This window comes from Silurus aristotelis (genome assembly GCF_946808225.1).
Source record: "Silurus aristotelis genome assembly, chromosome: 19".
In the NCBI taxonomy this organism is placed as follows: Eukaryota; Metazoa; Chordata; class Actinopteri; order Siluriformes; family Siluridae; genus Silurus; species Silurus aristotelis.
Genome location: NC_139592.1, coordinates 5,660,684 through 5,683,011, shown reverse-complemented (window position 1 = coordinate 5,683,011; position 22,328 = coordinate 5,660,684). Strand labels below are relative to the sequence as shown.

Below are 22,328 nucleotides of genomic sequence, written 5' to 3'. Positions count from 1 at the left end.
ACTGAGCATTCTCAGAAATGTTTCAGAGTATTGCAGGCTTGCATGGATATTTGGTCCCCGTTTGCATTGATTCTGCACTGCATTTTGTTTTTTTTCAGACAGAAAAGCAGCAAACTGCGAACGGATTAAGGAAATGCTCACAACATGCAAGATGAACTATGCTGCTCATGTGTACAATGCTCTACTCTATAATCTCCTTCTCTTTACCTGCAAGTCCTCTCGTCTTGCAAAGCCACATGCAGTGACCTTGCAGGCTTCCAGTGCAAAATCTTTGCTGCCAAAAAGCTTATTCTATACCTTAGGACATGACAAAAGTCCATGGAAATGCAGAGCCATTTTCAGATTTCCTTTTCTCCAAACTATAAGGGTTGTAATCTATTATTTCCCTGAATTTCACTCATAATTTATCCTGCTGCACTTTTGTGTTTATCATTCGTCCAGATTGGGCCATTTCATCAGCGTCCTCCTGAACCTTTCTGCCCCTGAGTCATAGGTGCTGATGGTTCATTTGTTTACTGAGCTATTCTACAGCAAGCAAACATGGCGTTATTTTTCCAGACCAAACACTGCATGCTCACAATGTCCCTTATAATGTGTGTACATAGAGCGATACACTACCGTGTGCTATCGCAGTAAATGCTCCATGTGATTTGATCCCACTAAGGATGTGGCTGTTTGGCTGCTCTAGTGGACACCTGGCACTCATATGCACTACACTTTAAGCATTAAACAGCTCATGCAGGCAGGACAGGCACAATACTTGGCCTCTGTGTGCCTGTGTGTGTGTGTGTGTGTGTGTGTGTGTGTGTGTGTGTGTGTGTGTGTGTGTGTGTGTGTGTGTGTGTGTGTGTGTATCCGTTTTTTCATATGTGCCTGGTGCAGAAATCTTCCAGAGCAGCATTATAGCAAGCACTCCCAGCCTCTCATACATTGTGCAACACATTCCATCCTCCCAATGCTCCACTAATAGCCATTTCATTAGTGTCTATTACACCTACTATTGACAAGCATCTAACACCCAGACAGCAGCCAGTCAGCCAGCAAGACATAATGTGCGAGATGGTGTGTGGAACAGTGAGACAGCGTGAAGATTGCAGTAAGAAGTCAAAGGTTTAGCTCTAAAGACAATACAATATGGTAAAGCATTTGGCCAGTTCCAGAATTATTAACAGATCGTTCTTCAATACAAGCAAGAAAATGAAAAACATTATGCCTTTTAAATAAAGAGTGTGCTTATTAAAAATGTAGGCACAGTAAAAATGTTTGTCAATAGGAGATCTGACTTGAATGTGCAGAGAGAGAGTATTGCACGTAAGTGCGAGAAATTCAGTTCTGTGAGAACTGAGTGCTAAGAAATCGCATTTTCTTTACGTTTGTTTGTGTTAATCGAGCTGCGATGAAGTAATCGAGATGCCGTCTGTTAAAGATGCTGCTTAAATGCATTTTAAATATAAAAATCAGTATGGGGAATTAATTTCTCAGGCAAAGGACAGCAACTAAAAACTGTTACTTATTTCTTATAACAGAGGTTAAGCATAAGTTTCAGAATTAATGAGTACAAAAAACATATCCCAGTACTCATACTTGGTATTAAAGCATATACGGGTAAAAACAACTCATTTTTCATTATTTGCAACTCATACTTACAGCACATTGACAATCCTAGTGGTTAGCCAAAGAACTGTATAAATGAGAACACAAAATGTCATGCTTCTCTAGGGTATACTACAACCATAAAAACAAACAATGCATTTCTGAACTGACACGGAAATCTGGAAATCTTAGTCCAACAGAACATCAAAGCGGCATCACACACTGTGCTGAATTATTTAGCACTCAAAAAAATATCGGCACCCCTTGCAACTGGTTTTAATACAAAACTATAATTACACATAAGAGTATGACAAAATGACAATCACACAAGCATACACATTCGTAATGTTTTTTCCTCTTGTTTTATCTTCCACGCTAAATTTCTTCCTCACATTCGCTGAGTTGGCGGATTGATTATGAAGCAAATAAGCGACTCGTTGCGTGAATGCAAAGCTGACATTAATAATAGGTTATAGAGCGAGAAACAGAAGTCTGACACTAATTTATTCCGTCCAGAAAAAGGAACTCGAAGCCCACTTTGGCTGAGCTGCATATTAAACTAAGCTGATGTGCCTGATTATGAGAAGCAAATGCAAAGAAAAAAAAGAGAACATATTTATTATACAGCATTATGCAGTAAGGCCAAGCAAACTTCCTTTTCTTCAGATCTAGTTGTCCTGCCTTAGGCTGAAATATTTATACAGACAATATACGTACATTTACATTGAGAGTAGCTGAGAAGATAATGTCCGAAATTAATACACATCCGAAATGCTTCTAATGTACAGTTCTAATGAGAGGATTTGTTTCCAGATATGTAATTAGAATAATGTATTCTGAGGATTTCTGCAGCATGTGCCATTATTTAGAAACAAAGTCAGAATGTGAAGATGTGTGTTAAAGTTTAGTTGAGACTCGACCCATGAGTTTCCTGAGCTTTAGTCAGGTTTAGTGAGCAGAATTCATAATTGCTGTGTCAGTCTAAAACACAAGGGACAGCGGGAAGAGAAGGGAGGCAAAAAAGCTTACAGAACAAAAAACGCATTTTTGTTTCTTTTCTCGTCTGACCTCCACAGAGAGCTGAGTTGATACTATGGACAGAGAGAGAGAGAGAGAGAGAGAGAGAGAGAAAGAGAGAGAGAGAGAGAGAGAGAGAGAGAGAGAGAGAGAGAGAGAGAGAGAGAGAGAGAGAGAGAGAAACCAGCAGTGTAGAAGGAGAGGTTTGGAAGAGAGGTATGATAGATAGGCGAGTAGACAAGCAACAGGCATTACAGAGATCGATGGGTCTGCAATGAACATAAAATCTGCGAGACAAATAGATGGAAAGACTGATAACACATCGGATGACCCCGGGCACTGTGCCTAAATCCCACAAACAAAGAATGCACTCTCAAACACAAATCAGCTGACTACTTCTTTAAAATTTTATTCACTCACAGCGAACACTGTCCCGAGTCCTTCATATACACTCTGTGTGTGTGTGTGTGTGTGTGTGTGTGTGTGTGTGTGTGTGTGTGTGTGTGTGTGTGTGTGGGTGTGTGGGTGTGTAGAAGTCAGGCACTGATGAAGCGCTAGAACAGAGTGCAAGTAAAATACAGTCATGTCACATTAGATTTCTTCACAATTGAAAAGCAACAACTGTTTGATTTCATATTCACTCCCCTTTTTGCATACCTCTGACTAGCTACACTCCTTTTTACGATTCAACTTTGTTTCATTCAAAACTTTTTATTCTTAAAACAAAACATTGTCATTAGCTCATTTATCATCAGACCAGAGAGCATAAAACGACATGTCTAGCCTTGTAGCCAGTCTCTGGTCTGATGAGTTGCCTTCAGCTAAATAACTGACATTCAAAATTTAAGTGGAAAATCAGAATCAGAAAAGAAATGAACTATTACTGTATTTTATGATATTATTTGTCTAGTATTTGTACAGCTTAGTGGCTTTGCTATTTATTTCCTAATTTGACCCACATTATCTAGACTACAGACCATAAGAGACTCGAGAATGACAAAGAAAAATCATTCATACGTATATAAAGGTTATAAGGCTATAATCTCTATCTGTACCCCAGGTCTAATACCACTGCCTGCACACGAACACTAGGAACACACTGGATTCTGCTGTATCATTATTACTGCTATGCGTAAAATAACTCACCTTACATTATAATCAAATCAATTTTAACAATCTACATTGCCACAAAGCAGCTTTACATAAATAAATTGATTACAGATATGGATTTATTAAAGTTACTATAAGTTTATTCCTATAGGTTTACATCTAATGAGTGAGTCAGAGGTAAAACTCCCTAAAATGAGTATAGGAAGAAACTTTAAGTGGAATCAGACCTAAAATCGGATGACACATGATATCCACTAATTATAGATTCATTATTGTTAAGGTTATCAACTGTTCACTGTTATACCTGTCCTGTGGTTTTCGCTGGAATGACTGCGTTCCAATGCTAGATGTTGAAGTTGGAAACTGATAAATCATCTGCATATGGGTTACAGTAAATTCTTACATGCAAAGTGACTTATACAGAAGGATAGTCTGATAAAATTTGGTTGCAACTGTGACTGATATAACTAAGAGGTAGCTAATAATCTGGTCACTCTCGAGTTGCAAAGTGAATTTAGAAAGGACAAAGGGAGAGATAGCAGGAGTGATCGAGTTTTCTGAGAAAGCCTCACTGCAACGAATTTAGGTCCCTTTATCAAACTTGACACTCTCATCCCAGTCTCATGCCAGGCAAACTATCTCATCTGCTTATCTGCTTATTTTTCAGGGACAGGGAAAACAAAACAAAAAAAAAGAGTTCATAGCGAAATGAAGAGGACAGGGTAACGAGTGGTTTTATTCAAGGTCATTTAAAATGCATGCAGACATTGAACACGCGCGCGCGCACACACACACACACACACACACACACACACACACACACACACACACACACACACACACACACACACACACACACACAGTCGAATACTCTCTTCTTCCATTCCCTCATGCATGCGCATATTAGTAATCAATGGTGTGAAAAGAGACAGTATTTAAGAATTTAATTGCAATGTCCCCAGTGCACTGTTACAAAGTGCGTGTGTGCGTGTGTGTGTGCGTGTGTGTGTGTGTGAGGTCATTTGTATTTAGTGAAGTGTGAAAAGGCACAACGGAGGCGATCTGACTGCGTCTGCATTCTAAAGGTCATCGCAATGACAAGAGCCTCGAAGGGAATAGCAGCATGCCAAAGCATCAAGCAAACTGCAGAACATAAATCACAAAGGCAGGAACACAAAGAGCAAAAACTCAGATAAGGAGCACGTCACTTCTTCGGAGAAACAATCATTCGGAAAATCCCCTATGATATAGCCAATATGTATTATATGTTGAACATATGTGCGTGTATCTCTGTGTGTGTGTGTGTGTGTGTGTGTGTGTGTGTGTGTGTTGGGGGGGGGGGGGGATATATGTGTGTGTGTACTAGTGAAACACAAATTATACAGTATCACATAGACTGGAGTAAAAATAAGTGCGAGATGCAGCACAAAGCAATGCTGACTGATTAGCCTGTAGGAGGACAGCTGTTATTAGAGGGTTAATGATGCTATTAACACATCTCTCTAGTCATTAATACCTCCTCTGCATCTGGTGGTGTGTGGAGTGGTTCTGCGATTGTCTACGAGTTTAATGAGGCTGAGGTCAGGTTCCTAGCATCAGTAGCAAAAAAAAACAAAACATACACTATAAAAGACCTGAATGAATAAATTCCAAAAAAACATGTTTTAACAACACGAAATACTTGACCTTTAAAAGAACATGCTAAGCATTCAGCTAGAGCAGACACGCGTCCAGGTCAACACGTGCACACGCAGAACCTGCCATTACCGAGCAAACACCTGGCCTAAATACCAATAAAACAGAAGAATTGAAAGAGTGTCTCTTTGTGATAATCTCGGTCTTATGAGCACCACATCACAAACACTGTAATCATTATGATCTGCTCTTGAATAATCATGCCCTGCGGAAAGAATCGGCGTCGCTGCTGAATTAACCCAGGCATCCATGAAGTGAAGTGAAGCGGCCTGCACCGGTGCAAACACAAGACAATAGAACAAAAGCGAGAAACAAGAACAACACACACTGGTCCAGCAGGGACTCGCACATGCCTACACAAAAACCACAAACACACCCGGAATTGTGTCAAGAGAAGAAATTTAAAAAAAAATAAATAAAAAATACAAAAAAAAATACAAAAAATAAAAAAAAAGGAAAAAGAATCTGGGAGTGAGATCATTTTATTTGAAGAAGCTGGAAGTATATTAAGTTACAACACAGTTTTAGATCAATAATCTTACAGGTTTACTGTATAAGTAATTATTTATGAAATGTATCCAAATAGGAATCCATTTAATAACTACGGTTCACTTTAGTAATTATTGTAGCAGTAAAAAAAAATCTTTGTCATCTATAAGAACAGATGACAAATCGAAGCAAAAACCTGTATAGTCTAAATTTAATATTAGAAGTTATAAGTTCCCTGGAACTGTGCTGATGTGTAAACTCCATTCTTCCAAAAGCGATTCACTCACTCGATGGTGGTATTTATCCCTGTGCAAGTATTTACTTGGATTGATATAAGGCATATGATTTAAATAATTATTATGTATGTTTTATGTAGGAGTGTAGGAGTTTAAGTGTGTATATATATATATATATATATATCTCAGCTTAAAGTTCAGGTCGAAACTTCTAGCACAATATCTCAATCAACCACTCAGCACCAGCAGCCTATGATTAACGGCTTACTTTGTACCTGCAAGCCAACAGTATGCATACACTTAACTTCCATTTTAATACTAGACCAGGTATACCTAATAAACTGTCAAGTCATCTGATGCACATATGGTGAAGAAGTATTGTATATAATACTGCATAAGTATGTATAATGGTAAAAAAAAAAAATAGATATAAAATTGCAACTTATTGAATAAAGCGTGTCCTATAAACTAGCCATAAATATGACACAATGTCCAATTTTGGAGGTTACTATTAACGAAAAGTCGTTTCTTTCATTTAAGTGTAGCCCGATACCCAACCTCCAAATTTTATTGCATGCACTATGACCTTTACTGGCAGAACATATTCACCCGAAAGAAAAAGAGCCCATGGGGCCATGCACTATGCCTACACACAAACAGTGGAAGAGTGTATGTATGTGCGTGTATGTGTGTGACTCATATCTCTATGCGTTTAAAGATATTGAACCATAAGAAAATGCCCTGGAGACAAACTTACCCAAAATCATTCTGACAAACTTGGATGTCGTCTTTGCTGCTGAGTTTGGTGACGCTCCTGCACAGCCCGACAGTCCTGATTCTTCTCTGCGCGCCTCTTTTTTTTCTCTCCGTGAAAAAAAAAGAGAGGCAGATCAAGCAGCGAACACTATCTGAGTGCTGAGAGCATAGCTGCAGTCCATCGTGTGTCCCTCGTCTTGTGTCTGCTCTGTCCAGGTGAACAGTGGAAAGGAGGAGGAGGAGATGGAAGAGAATGTGGAGGAGGAGGAGGAGGAGGAGAGATGGTAGTGTTTTTTAAGTGGTGGGGGTTGTTACAGGTCCTCTGCTTTTCACAGGTGAGACAGAGGGCAATTAGTTAGATTTCGGGGAGGGGCATTTGGTAAAGGTGGTGGACACAGCAGCGCTCCGGTCAGTGAATGAGTTACATCCAGGGAAGTCAAAGCAAGATGGATAATGTGTCCCTACAGACGAGTGATTAGCTATTTCCCTTCAACAGCGCCATTCATCAGAGAGTGTGGACAAAAATGCCTTAGTAACACTGTCAAGCTGGTGCCTGCTCTTCTCTGCTCTGCTCTGTTCTGTTCAGCTCAGACCCCCCCCACCTCTCTCTCTCTCTCTCTCTCTCTCTCTCTGTTTTTCTCCCTCCTTCTTTTTTGGGGTTGGGTATAACCTAAAGGCACCTTACATGCCTGCATGCTCATTGGTAGCCTTCCCAGCCAATCGGAAAGGCAGCAGAAGCTTGTCATTCCGCAAAATGGGAAGCACGCAGGAGACAGCGTTGGACCCAGAATACCCTTGTCCCCCTCTCCTCGTTTCTCCCTGCTTCTCATTCCTCCATCTCTTTCCCTCTCTTTCACCAGCTCATCATCGGACTGTTCTCACATCCACTCCCTTCATTCCCCCCTCCCTCCTGGCTTTTCTAATTCATTCATACCAGCCTGCTCCCTCTCTTCTCTGACTGCATGTGACGCAGGACTTGTAGAGGGGATTACCTTCCATCCCTGTCCATATCTCGTTCTCTAGTCCTGTATCTTTGTGTGCAGGATTACAGCTTCTGCTCCGAAGTGTTTCAGATCATAGATTAATTTTTTGGGAGAGGGGGAGGAAATAGGGGGTGATGCTTGAGAAAAAAAGAGATGGAATAGAGGGTGACAAGGCAGAGGAGCTGGAAGAGTGGAAACGAAATCTAAACTGACAGAGGAATGAGGAGATGTGAATTGATGGGAGAAAAGACCGGGGGTGGGGGGTGGATGGGGGGGGTGAAACATAAAGATTAAACAAAACAAAAAACAGCAAGGTAAGACGATAAGAGAAAATATAAGAAGATGCAGACTAATTAGCTGCTATGGCTCAATTTTAACGAATTAAAAAAAAACCTGAATTGAATGCTGAACATGAAGCTCTGATATGCATTTGCACTTCAAGGAGGACAGACGGGCGCTCAAAGCTATGCACACTTGAGTAAAAAGACGCACACAAATATGAGGCGGAAGACGGAGGAAGATGCCTTTTATTTAGTATCTCATTTTTCCTATTCACCCCTTTCTCTCCCTTTACTTGTCTAAGGCTTGAGCAGTGAGTCAGTGAGTAGTGAAGGGAATACTAAAGAGGCCAGCTGACACTCATAATAGCCCAGTACACAGCACATAAGGGTAAGAGACTTTGAGATAGAGAGAGAGAGAGAGAGAGAGAGAGAGAGAGAGAGAGAGAGAGAGAGAGAGAGAGAGTGTGTGTGTGTGTGTGTGTGTGTGTGTGTGTGTGTGTGTGTGTGACCGAGAGAAAAAGAGAGAGAGACAACAGGCACAGCCATTTTGTACGCAAATCAGTATGTCTACTAACACAACATAATAGCACGTCTACACAAGTAAACACACATGCACAAAACACGTGTACACAGATGCACACCCACACTTGCACGCATGCTGTCATCCGATGCCAGACATTGCTCATACTGTACTGTACACCATCACCTGAGCAAACAGCATTGTTTTCGAGGGCAAATGTCAGCACCGAGAGAATGAGAACTATGATAAAGCTCTCTCACAGATCTTTAAATGAGTGTGCACTCATGGTCCCAGGATTTATTAACTGCTCTTTATCAGAGCTTTGACAAAGGGATGTGTCACGGGAGCACGGATTGCCCTTTCCACCTCCTGCAATCACAAGTAAATCCACACCTGCGTTAGTCTAGGATGACAGAATGAGAGCAACAGGGAGCAAGCTGTATACGTTGGAATGTTTTTTGTGTTAAACTTTGTTAACGGGTTGCCAAATAATTATGATCTTGCAAAAAGAAAGTGGTAAGGTCAAAGAACTACGTCTGTGTTTTGCAACCTCATCTTTCGTCATCTCTAATAAACACATTTCCCCCCCCATGCCATGGATCATCAACTGCTCTACCACGGCCAGGATGTGGAGCCAACAAGTATTTCAGCAGATTAAACCAAGCACCTGAGATATAAAGAGTACCTGGAAATTATACTTGAGTAAAAGTATACAGTGGTGTAAAAAAGTGTTGCCTGTTTGTCACACTTTAATGTTTCAGATCATCAAACTAATTTAAATATAAGTAAAAGATAACACAAGTGAACACAACATGCAGTTTTTAAATGAAGGTTTTTATTTTTGAGGGAAAACAAAATCCAAAATGACATGGCCCTGTGTGAAAAAGTGTTTGTCCCCCTGTTAAAACTGTGGTTTATCACACCTGAGATTAATTTCTCTGAGCCACACCCAGGCCTGATTACTGCCACACCTGCTCGCAATCAAGAAATCTCTTAAATAGGACCAGCCTGACAAAGTGAAGTAGACCAAAAGATCCTCGAAAGCTAGACATCATGCTGAGATCCAAAGAAATTTAGAAGCAAGTGAGAAAGAAAGTAAGTGAGATCTATCAGTCTGGAAAAAGTTGGAAAGCCATTTCTAAAGCTTTGGGACCACAGTGAGAGCACAGTGAGAGCACAGTGAGAGCACAGTGAGAGCACAGTGAGAGCACAGTTACTGCAAAACTTTCTCTATTACAAGTTATAATTCACAAATTCATATTTGACTCATATTGCACATAGACTCAATGATGCACCAAGACACATGTTAAAGAAAAGCCAGTTGGTGTGTGAGGTTATTGTGAGTTTATTTTGGAAAATACAGATTAAATTGTACACCTCAACATAATATATATATACACACACACACACTCAGTAGTATAATGCATTATAAAAAAATGGCTAAGATATAAAAACCTTTTATTATATAAAACATTTATACCCAACTGTCTGGCCATTAAGTGATATGAATTCAGTCATAAATTTTGTTTAATTTTGTTGAATTGGTTACAAATAGTCAAGTCAAGTTTATTTCTATAGCGCTTTTCACAACAGACATTGTATCAAAGCAGCTTTACAGAAATCAACAGTTAAGGTGAATGGTGTGTATTTACCCCTGATGAGCAGCCGTGGTGACTGTGAGAAGTAAAAACTCCCTTTAGATGTCATGAGGAAGAAACCTTGAGAGGAACCAGACTCAAAAGGGGAACCCATCCTCATTTGGGTGACATCAAGAGTGTGATTATAGTTTTTAAACAATACAGAACACTGGAGAGTGAGAACTAACATGAGCACTGGAATGTAAGATTATGAGTAATGTTCTTTCTACAGTCTTATACAGACTTTGTGGTTATAAAACTAGGAGCTACTGAGCAACTCATAAAATAGCTCAACATTTGCGATCATCACAGATCCAACACCAGCTTCTCCGTGCCAGAGCCTTTAAACACTCCAGGAGGTCCAATGTCAAAACTCCACACATGAAGTGGGATCCAATTGGCAATCATTTTTTATAATAAATACCATTATAAAAAAATGTATGCACTTTGCAAATAATCTTTGTTTATCCCTCTGCCAAGTCCCCCTTCAGATGACACAAGGTTTTCTTCTTTTCAGTTCAAGAACACATGCTGCACTTATTATCTGTAATAATCACACATACTTTAACAGACATGATAGTCTGAGTCTATTTTCATTAGTTCCTAAATGATGTGCAATTTCTCAGACAATATTACATCAATCCTCAAAACCGCACAAAAACATAGAGGGCTATACTGAGAATAATGTGATAATAAACCTTATTTATAGAGCACTTGTCAAACACATGGTAGCTCGAAGTGCTGCGCAATCACAATAAATAAAATAGTCATTTAAATGAATGCATGGGTTCAAATAAAAGCTGGAGTAAAAATATAAGGGCGTAAACTAGATTACAGATATAAAAGTACACAAATATAGAAAACGATGACATACAAAAAAGAAATGCTGATAAAAATCAAAGAGAAAATATTACCATATATAACAAATATAAAAATCCTTTTAATTAAATACTAAACCAAGTACAATATCAGGTGTTAATTGTTAAAGAAACACAACAACTGTATTAAATATTTTGATATGAACAAGTTATAAGTTATTTTCTATCAATTTATAGCAACCACACACACTATAGGTGCAGTGGGTAAAGATACATTTTTATATAATGTATTTCCAACGGCTAGCTAAATAAATAAAAACAAATATACTACATACTAAACTACATACATACACATATTTAAATAAAAACAATTAGCTTCTCTGACTAGATTTCCCCCCAAAATAGTATTTGCACTAGTTGTATTCTTCATCACATAAATACAAATGTCAATATGCTACACAAAGTCTTACATTATTCCTAACACTCCAGTCAAGTCATCAACTAGCAGTAATCAGGATTCAAACTGGTGACCAGTCAAATTAGAAAGCACTCAAAGTTTTATTCTCTGATAGTTTTGCCACTTTTGCTGAGAAGCAGGTGATCTGTTTGAACAATAGGTGATCATTTTCCACCCCCACAGAAAGACACAGAATCGCTATCAGATGCCCTCGACTTTAGCTAGCCTCACTGTTTGCTCTCTTTAGGTGCAGGAAAGCAGGTGTGCTGAAAGACGATTGTGTCATCACTGGGTATGTGTGTGTGTTTATGTGTGTGTGTGTGTGTGTGTGTGTGTGTGTGTGTGTGTGTGTTGGGGAGGGTTAAGGAGTGGGAGCTGGTATGTGTCAGCAGCAGTGGTGATCGTGTTTCCTCATTAGTTGTGTTGGTATCAATAATTCAGTACTGGGCCTTGTTGAGCTCAATGGGCCGATTGCTAATGTGCTGTCTACCCGCTGGGGCTTTGGACCCAGCAGGACTTTAATGGATGTCATGATGAGAGGGTGAAATCCAAGAACTAGGATCTTCTGTCACCCCCTGGTGCGGTGTGTGTGTGCGTATATGCGTTGAGAAGGCAGATATGGTCACAGAGAGACAGAGTGGCCATCAATGGACAGGTGTGAGGATGGAAGGATTAATCCGAGAAGGTAAAGGAGAGGAAGAGGCAGAAGAGGAGGAAGAGTAGGAAATCTTTTCCATGCCAGAGTAACTGTTCACATAAATCCATTATTTCAGCCATTGTGTATTTGACAGAGGAGCTTTACTTTGCTTTACTGTTATCAAACCTCTGTGTCAAATGTGAGTGTATTTCAGAGAGAAACTGGATTTTAAACAGGCTAAAAAAAAAAAAAATTCTTGTCTTTCTCCAATCTTTCTCCATCTACTTCAAGCATTAACATATTGTGCTTTCTGAGATGCTTTTCGGCTCACACTGGTTGTAAAAAGTGGTTATATGACTTACCATTGCCTGTCAGCTTGATCTAGCTTGGTAATTCCCCTCGTGGGAAAGTGTTTTTGTTTAATAAATTATTGATCCCACAGGAAAAGTGTTAGGTTGCAGTTTCTCACAGTACAATTAATGTAAAGTTAAATATAAATATTTGAAAAAATATACTTATTAAATATAATATATAAAGTATAAACACTGCACAATCCAATCTTATTAAAATATACTGTACGAAATGTGTAGCAGGAGTGAAAGAAAAAAAAAAAGACTACAGACACAGTTATACAGGTAAATTATCAGCAGTTGCTGAAATATTCAAACCAGTGTGTCTGGAACAAACAACCAAACTATGGTCAAAGTCAATAAGATCACGTTTTGTCCCCATTCAGAAGTTGTTGTTTTTTTTTTTATCATCTTAACTTTCATCTTATCTTTTTTTCTTTTCATGTCCGATAGCTACAAATCGATACTGTAGTCACAAAGATTTTTTTATCCTTAAAATGATTTAGAAACTAATAACTGTATTAAATGATTGTAGATAACTATCACTGATAGACAGCTCAAGAAGAATCAGTTGTTCAAGTTTTGAGACTTCCCACATCCCATTTCCCACATCCCTACATTCAGAATGTAATCTCTGTTTTTCTAGAATCAATAGTAAAAAAAAATGGTTGCAAGCTATGCTCACAAACACAGTCTCAATTTTATTATCATGGATATAAGCTAAGAAATACAACAAATTGCAAATCTTGAGATGGTTTGCACAACATAGAGGAAACGTATGTCCACTAAAAGTTTCATGCCAGGTTAAAAATGCACTGCGACACAAAGGTAAGGACCTTGACACATGTCCCTGTGTTTTCACCATTATCTGCAAGGTCACTAATAGAATGTGCTTTGATGTGATGTAATAAAGGGGGTGAAAGCACACTGCTGCCCTCTGCAGGTACACATTGCAGGTACATGAATGTCAGTAACCAAAAAAGTAGAAAACTTTGTTAGATTATTCATTGTAGAAGTGACATGTATTTTTTTTATAAAGACTTAACAATGTTTATTTCTCTTTGTCATACAATATACCATATAACTATTTGTGTTTGGAGGAATAAATCAAAATGCATGTAAGGCCACAAACATAAATATACGGTATATCAGAACTCTGACTGATAACGTTTCAGTATATCTGATTATATATATATATTACTGTCTCTACTATATATTAAAACCCTATTATCTATTATAATAATTCTCTTAAATTGTCAGGCATGATTTCAATTCAAATGACTAAACTACGGTTGAAATATTGTAATCAGTAGCCACAATCAGCAGTGAATTAAATAGTAACACTTTATATAAGGTTTACTAACATGAACTATTCATGACTTACAAGAGAAAAATATATGGTAATATAATGTTGGCTACTATATATAGAATAAAGAATCATAGTAGACACTAGATTTACGATTCCTATCGGTATAAAAGTTAACGAAGTGATGCATTGAGTTAAAAAACTGTGTGGATCGGATACAAGTTGCCATTTGTATCGTGATCTATCGTTTTGAACGTATTTGCATCAATAAAAACAAATGTATTTATATATAATTATTAGTAGTTGCGCTATACTTGTGAAAGTGACCAATAACTTGTGACCAATATTTTATATGTAGATTGATTTCTCCTCGCTAAACTGTTTCTCAAGCGCATTCTCCCACTGCTGCTACGTGAATTTAATGTATTACAACACTACAGAGTCCGAGGACTGTCCTGAGAGTCACATAGAATAAGGATTTACATGGCAGAGGTAGAGCTGCATATTCTTTGAGACAGAACAGGAAAGAAACTTCTGGTTTAATTGAATCTTTTTCCATGTGTTAGAAGTGTATGTATCTACACACACACACACACACACACACACACACACACACACACACACACACACACACACACACACACACATACATACATATAAATGCTCTACCTTATGTTTATGTATGTTATAAAAACATAGTCCACTACATTTGCATATTTTAACTGATGATTTTCTGGAAAATTATATAATTAGCTTTAGTAATAGGTTTTAGGTGTAAATATTGGAACTTTTGCCTGAAAGTGTTCTGTTTGCTGTATATTGTGGCATTATTTCCTACTGTGTAAGCAGCAAGAAGCATGATGTGGTGTAAGGCAGCGAAATGACAGGCCATGTGCTGAAAAATATCACTGTGCCCACATGGTCTTAACACATCCTGGCTATTTAGGGATTTTTGCTCCTTGTAAAGGGCACCAATTACCAGGAGAATTATGGTTTATTTATATGTACTATATACAGTTTCTGGTTTAGATGTTGTGGACAGCTCCCTCCATCACCGTCCTCAAACACAGTGCAAGTGGAGAACCACAGAAGTAAGCTTGGAGTGTCTCCAGGCTGGAAATCAACCCCAACCACATACTGACATGGCCACACGAGCGCCCATCCATCTGGACATAAACCAGACCTGGAGACAGGATAATAACTGCTAATAACTTCCATAGATAACAAAACCATGCAAGATCAGGAATACCATTATGAGTTATTTGCATAGTTTTATTGTCAGCTGATTCTTGAATACTTTGACAAGGGGTTCCTTAAGGATTATTTGGCTAGTTTAAGGTTCATAGCTTTCTAAATGGATTAAACTGTTGATATTGTTTGATAGGAAAACCATCTGGTGAGGGGTTGAGGGTAGAACCCTGTGAGTAATGCTTTGGTTTGTCCACTTTATTGGAAGCAGCAGCACAATTAATACATTAATGCAGATACAGGTCCAAAGCTTCAGTTAATGTTCACATCAAACATCAGAATGAAGTAAGCTAATTGTGGCATGGATGTCGGTGCAAGATAGCTAGTTTAAATATTTCAGAAACTGATGAGCTCTTGGAATTTCACACATAACAGTCTAGAGTGTACACTGAATAGTGTTCCAAAAAAAATAAAAAAAGAAACTGAGTGAGTGACAGTTCGGTGAGTAGAAATGCCTTGTTGATGAGAGATAATGGAAAATGGGTGATTTGAGCTGCCAGGAAAGATATAGTAAGTCAAATAATTACTATTTACAGCTATGGGAAGAGTAGAAGACCATACTGGGTTTTACTTAAGCAAGACAAGAACACTAGTCTGAGGCATTGGACACCCAAACTGCACAAAAATCATCTGGACATTTTAATCTCCATTTAACTTAACTTAATGAAACTTTTATTTGCTGCACCTGCTATAGAAGTGTTTATAAACTTAAGAAATATTACATAACACTGTTATTACATTAATGTAATTTGAATTACAACCAACTACATAATACATATTTTAATCATCTATTTCAATAATTTGTTTAGTCTTTGGCTGTCTATATGTAACCTACAGTATATAAGACTGTAGGCTTCACTTATAAGGTCAGACTGGGGAAAATCATCACTGAAAATAGCAGGTTTTGCAGGACGGATGTGTCCACAGCACTGAGACAAACTGCAGTATGCTGTGCAGAAAAGCCAGGTGATTTGACTTCACTGTCTATCCTTCCTCAGCCTGCATGGCAGAATGGAAATGGATGAGTGGAAGATTAAACACAGGCACTGAATTGGACTGTAACCCAGATACTAGATGCATTATCTAGGGGTTGAGGCCTTTGTAAATCTGCCAGCATGACTTTCATCACCATGTCCATCAAAATTATTACCCACATTCTCACATTCTCTCTCTCTCTCTCTCTCTCTCTCTCTCTCTCTCTCTCTCTCTCTCTCTCTCTCTCTCTCTCTCTCTCTCTCTCTAAAAGCATGTTTATTCTACATTGCATTAAACAATATTGCTGTATATATGTTTCTGAAAAGTTTCAAATAAAATGTCAAATATCACAAGTACATGCTAGAATATAGTACAAAAACCATGTAGTTCAGTAAAAGTAAAGATACAGTAGGTTCAATATATATTACTCCAGTAAAAATGCTCTATTTAAACTTTCACTTTAATAAAAGAACAAAAGTATTTGCCTTCAAATGTACTTAAGTATTCAAAGTACAATAATCCCCCGCTTTATAGCGGTTCGAATCTCGCGCCCCCGGTTGGTTTATCCCGGAATTGCATTTGCCACATAACTAAATTGTTTGGCTGATTTCCACGGTCTCTCGCAGATAGAACGATAGACCAAAACAGTTATAGGGAATTGTTTTTATAAAGTTTTATGTTGAAATAATGAAATTTATGAATAAAAATATAATTATTAATTATAAAATGAAGTATAATGTTAATACAGTACAGTACAGAAAGTAGAGAATGTGGTTATGTGTATATTTGACTCCGCCTCTTTTTTGATGTCATAGGACACATCAACCAATAAACAAGCAGAGAAACTACGCATAGACAGAACTGTATACTGTACAGTACACGTTCTCACTATAAATGTGATACAGTGCACTGTATTTCTACCAATTTACAGAAAATTCATCTGGCTATATTCTAGCAAATGTTTTCTGTGTGTGCTTAAAGTGTGTGGAAGGATGATTTACGGCTTAAACAATAAAAAATCTTCAAATAAAAAAAATGATTACGGTTTTTCTTTTACCGCGGGCGGTTTTGGAACGTAACCACCGCAATAAACGGGGAATTACTGTACTATTATTTATTATAGCTTTAATGTTACTATTATCATTTTTGTCACAAGACTCTTTGCTTAATCAACTCGGTTTATGTAAACAGACCCTTATGTTACTCTTAACACACCAATCTATTCATAGAATGATATTAATTAGTCAAACACTGATTGATATCTATTTCAACTATCATGTGCCAAAAACCTTCTTTTCAACTACTTAAAAAAAAAAATCAAGCAAATATGGAATAAATAACATATGTTGTGTCAATCAAAACAAGTACAACAAAGAGCGAGTGCTCTACCCTGATTGGTGGCTTACTGCGTGCTTGAGGATATAATTTTTTCCACCCCTAAATAAAAAGGAACCACTGATTTTCACAAAATGTAGTTAAGTAAAAAGTAAGCTATTTAACTTTGAAATATAGTGAAGTTAAAGAAAAAGTCTTTCCAAATGTAAATACTTCATTAAAGTACAGATACGCTTCTCACAAAAGCTTTCTAAAGTACAGTGAGGAAATACAGCATGTCTAAAAGGAAGATGCCATGGTCTTCCACAGTGTAACTCCTACTGGAATAACAACTTGACTTACTAAATTACAACATGAATTGAAAACGACTAAAATGTTAGCCTGCAGAGGTCATCAGCTGTGGACTGTAGTCCTGATGTGAACCGAACAAAGAATTTAAGCAAATCAAATAAATAGCTGGGAAATTCCTGTAGCTGAACTGATCAACACACGAAAAAAAAACAGTCCATAGTTCAACAACTCTGTGTTAATTTGTCCATTGGTGGTCTAGTGGTTAGGATGCGGTGCTCTCACCACTGTGGCCCGGGTTCGATCCCTGGTCAGGGAACCAACCCCGAACACTCTTAGTGCCGGTCCCAAGCTCGGATAAATGGGGAGGGTTGCATTAGGAATCAAACATGAGGATGATACGCTGTGGCGACCCCTGAAGGGAGAAGCCGAAAGCAAGTTTTTATGTAAATGATGTAGGAAAGCTAATAAATGTCTACTTTAATTTACTCTGTTCAGTCTTACTATTAAAGTGACAACATGGCTTACACAAAATGGTGGGACGATATGTATACATTCTCCGGTTTAAAAACAAACAGCTCATCTTTTTAAAGTCCATATCATTGGTCAAACTGACCAGTCTTGTTTATACAGTGTCTATGAAACTACTCACTAGTGCTTAATTGTTCCCATTATTCAGTCATGTTCTTTGTTCTGTATCTTTAAAAGGAAGTTTATGTGATTTCTCAAATGTCAGCGGTATGCTTTAGATATACACCGTTCATGCATGCGATGTACATTTCACAACTGCGTGCTAGGTCTCGTCTTCATCTCTTGCTCCTAAAGACACATGTTGGGATTCTGTGCAATGAAAAGGCTTAGTGTATGTTCAGTTTGCTCCAGCATGTATCACAGGTAGATCAGCAGTACCGTGTGTTCTGGCGTGGATATGATGAATTTTGAGTCAGGATTAAAAGATCAGAGGAGGCTTTATCTACACAACCATCGATAGAATTAAAGTATGCAAAATCAAAATGTATTAGATGTCTATAAAAGAAGGGATATGCCATGTTGGGTAGAATTATTTCTGTGCAGTTTACTTTGATAATGGCTCAGTAAGATGTAGACTTAGATGTAGCATATGTGAGTGTAATTGGCATTTGAAAAAACTAATAGGAAAATCCATCATATTAAAACTAAGAAGTTTTAGGTTACATTTTTATATATTTTTTGCACTAATAATTGGTTGTTTTTTACATTAATTACCTATTTCACTTATTCATTGAATAAATAATTGACTAAAAATTAATAAATAAATCTCTAAGTCTCTGTGTTTAATAAATAGATCAAAAACACGCATTTTAATGTATAAAACATCCGTATTATAATCATTTGACAGCTTTGTTTTTGACAGTTTTGTATCTATAAGATTTCTTTCTGCAATTTTTAAGAGAATTTTTTTAAGAAATTGCCATTTATTTTGCCCTTGAAAAGCACAGAGTCAGTATGTCTGGCACATGAAGATCAGTTTGCATGCTGGTGCATGATCACACTAAAATTAGAATATTGATCAGGAACAGATAGATATGCACAAATCCCTCTGCAACAACATTAAAGCTGAATGAGGTTTTATATTATCACGATGTGAAAGTCACAGGGAAAAAAATTTTTGCTCCAGAGCCTCCAAAGTCTCATCTAGGTGTGTGTATGGAGGAGAATTTTGATGTTGACTGTCACTCTCTCACACGTAGATACTAATTTCACACCTTTGGCAGAAGACAGTAAAACTCCTCATGCCGCAAAACCTTTAATTTCTGTGACATGAGAGGCTGCGTTATGGAGACACACGGATACACACACAAATACACATAGCTAAGACTGATTGGCAACAGATACAAGTGCATATCAGCATAGCATTATTATTAATTTGATCATTATTTTAGTTTTAAATAAAGCTGAATAAAATGCATACATGATGCCAAATTCTATAAAGTGAAAAAAAAAACCCTGTCATTATATCTTAAAAATAAACACCACCTCCTTCCATTTAAAAACCAATTAAAAAAAGACATAAACCCTATATTTAAAAGCCAAATTACAATTGACTTTGTCCAATTCATTTTATGAGTCAATTTAAGTCCAGTAATAAACATTCAAAAATAACTCACATATCAAGTCACATATTGAGGATGAAGGTGGTGAAAAGGGCCGATATTTTTATTTACACTGCAAACATATGAACCAAGACAAAGAAACAAAACACAATGACTAGACACCGGAACAAGATAAACATAATCTGGAGCTTGACTAACAAAGACCATGGACAACAAACATGAGACAAGCTGTGAGAAGCCTATTGAGACTTTAACAAACAATGTGAGACAGGTGCAAAAAACTATCGCATTGCATGGCGTAGTGACATCCATGGCAAACCAAGGTAAGAAATACCGTCCATGGTTTTGAAGAATGACAGAAGAGAGAAGTCCTCAGGAGAGCAGGGAGGGACATTAATGTCCTTTGCAAGGCACAGAGGCAAAAACCATCTTCAATAAAGCAGGAAGGCAACAATGTCCTCAGCAGAGCCACGAGGCAGAGCGACTTTTAAAGTGGTGGAGGGCAGTTGGGAGACACCTCCATCCAGGTATGGAGCCCCTTCTTGGTCATACATGGGCAAAAAAAATCCTCTGCATTGTTTTGTAGGTCTCACGTTCCGCCTCGTAATGGGGGCAAACACGGATGCAAGTGCTTGAGCACTCATTTTTATTTACAATGCAAATATATAAGAAAAAAGACAAAGAAAGAAGAACTGACACTGGAACTAGATAAACATAACCTAGAGCATGAATAATGACGACTATGAACAGCAAACGTAACACAAACTGCGAGGAGATAATTAAATGTATGTGCTTATTATCAGACAATCAAACACAGACAATAACAGGACCTGACAGACAATCTGTCAGAGACAATTGTGTGACATGGTTAGGTGAGGTGCAGTAACTGATGGGAAATTTAGTCCAGTGGCATGATCCTGACTCATCCGGACAGTCAGCGATCACAATTAAACACAACCTATAAGTAATATTTAAATTCTGTTCTTAGTGTATGTGCTGATGTGCACAAGGTTTTTAAGTCAAGGATCTTCATATATCAAACACACACACAGAAACTGTAATAAACTCTTGGGTTGAACTCAGTGTGCTATTAGTCAGACCAGCTGTGTGTGAGTTTAAGCTGACCACAGATGTGAGTGTAAAAAAAAAAAAAGAAGCAAGCTTTCTCAAAAAGCTGCTCTCTGATGATAATCCAGGGTATAGATGGATTTGTTCAGACCACAGGACAGAGTGCTGTAAACTCATAATATCTCTCATGTTACATACTATCTGTTTATGTCTGACATGATGTGTAGCTTACATCACATCAACACTTCTAAAAATAATTTTCTTTCACCATTAGGAACATACTGTCAATAAAGCAAAGTGCAGGATTGTTAGCAGGAATCCATCACTAAATAATTGTCTTTCAAGACTAAATGTTGAGCTGAAGCCCAGGACACACTAATAAATCCCACTTTCTGTTTTCCAAGTTTATTGTTTTTGCATAAAGCTTTTTTAGGCCTGATTATTATTATTATTATTATTATTATTATTATTATTATTATTATTATTATTATTATTGTTATTATATTGAAGAAATAAATGTCCTTACCTGAGCACCACATTAAACCCTCTTCCTCTGCTTCTTCTTTTTCCTCTTTATCACATCCACAGCAAAATCTTCACATAGAAGTCCTTTCTGTCATGAACAAAACTGATTCCAAGAGGAATCTTGCAACACCATTATAATAATAAAGAAGTACAACAGAAGCACAGGATGGTTCTTATGGGTTACCTCCAAGTAAAAGCAAGGCTCTGTCTCGCACACAGCAGGTTGTGTTTGTAGAGACCATGGGCCATGCAGTGAAAAAAAAAAAAAGTGCAAGCAAACACATCGCCCCCATACGTCCCTCCCTTTGGCCCTCCTTTTGATCTCACCACACTGAGAATACAGAACAAGTGCAAGAGATTCCAGAAGCTAATCACAGCAGAACCTTAATAAGTGAGGACAACTGTGCTGCATGGAAGAGGAGGGGGTGAAGAGATAGATAGGGGGCAAGTGATAGGGTGAGAAAGCAAGGAGGAGTGTGAGAAGCGGTAGAGTCAAGTGTCAATGATATAAGAGCTATACAGAGAGACATACAGTACAAGAAAGCCATGAAACATAATTTGAGCAGAGGAAAAGTAGCAACACTGCAGTACCTTTACTGGTTTTAATACTTCTTCTTAACCCATACACCATCTTCGTTACACTCTTAAACGTAATTAAAAAAAGAAGTGAAAAGATCCCTAAATAACATCATAACATACTTTGAATGCATTCATTACATGTAATTATAAACTTATAAACATTATACATTGGTATATAGTTACCAAAAGGCGATAACATTTATCAACAGGTTCATACTGTGTTAAACATTTGTCAAAAGAATGCATTATATAGCTGTCTGTGTAATAAATCGTGGTGTCAGTACAGAAGAAGTTCAGCCCCGTTTTGCTTACTGCATCACCACAGGCACACT

At 37.8% G+C, this 22,328-nt stretch overlaps 1 protein-coding gene across 2 annotated transcripts in view; it reads right to left on the bottom strand.

The window, feature by feature from the left end:
* Positions 1-21,694, bottom strand: part of znf385a (zinc finger protein 385A) — a 78,526-nt gene extending 56,832 nt beyond the window's left edge. Inside the window, exons 1-2 of one of the 2 annotated variants that reach the window (XM_083521127.1) lie at positions 21,602-21,694; positions 21,419-21,486 (exon numbers count right to left, since the gene is read on the bottom strand). In XM_083521127.1, coding sequence (XP_083377253.1) covers positions 21,419-21,486; positions 21,602-21,666 — 133 coding nt within the window. In that variant the 5' untranslated portion in view covers positions 21,667-21,694. Of the gene's footprint in view, positions 1-6,897; positions 7,535-21,418; positions 21,487-21,601 lie in introns of those variants that run through there. The other variant, XM_083521128.1, reaches the window with a different exon arrangement.
* Positions 21,695-22,328: the final 634 nt, after the last annotated feature.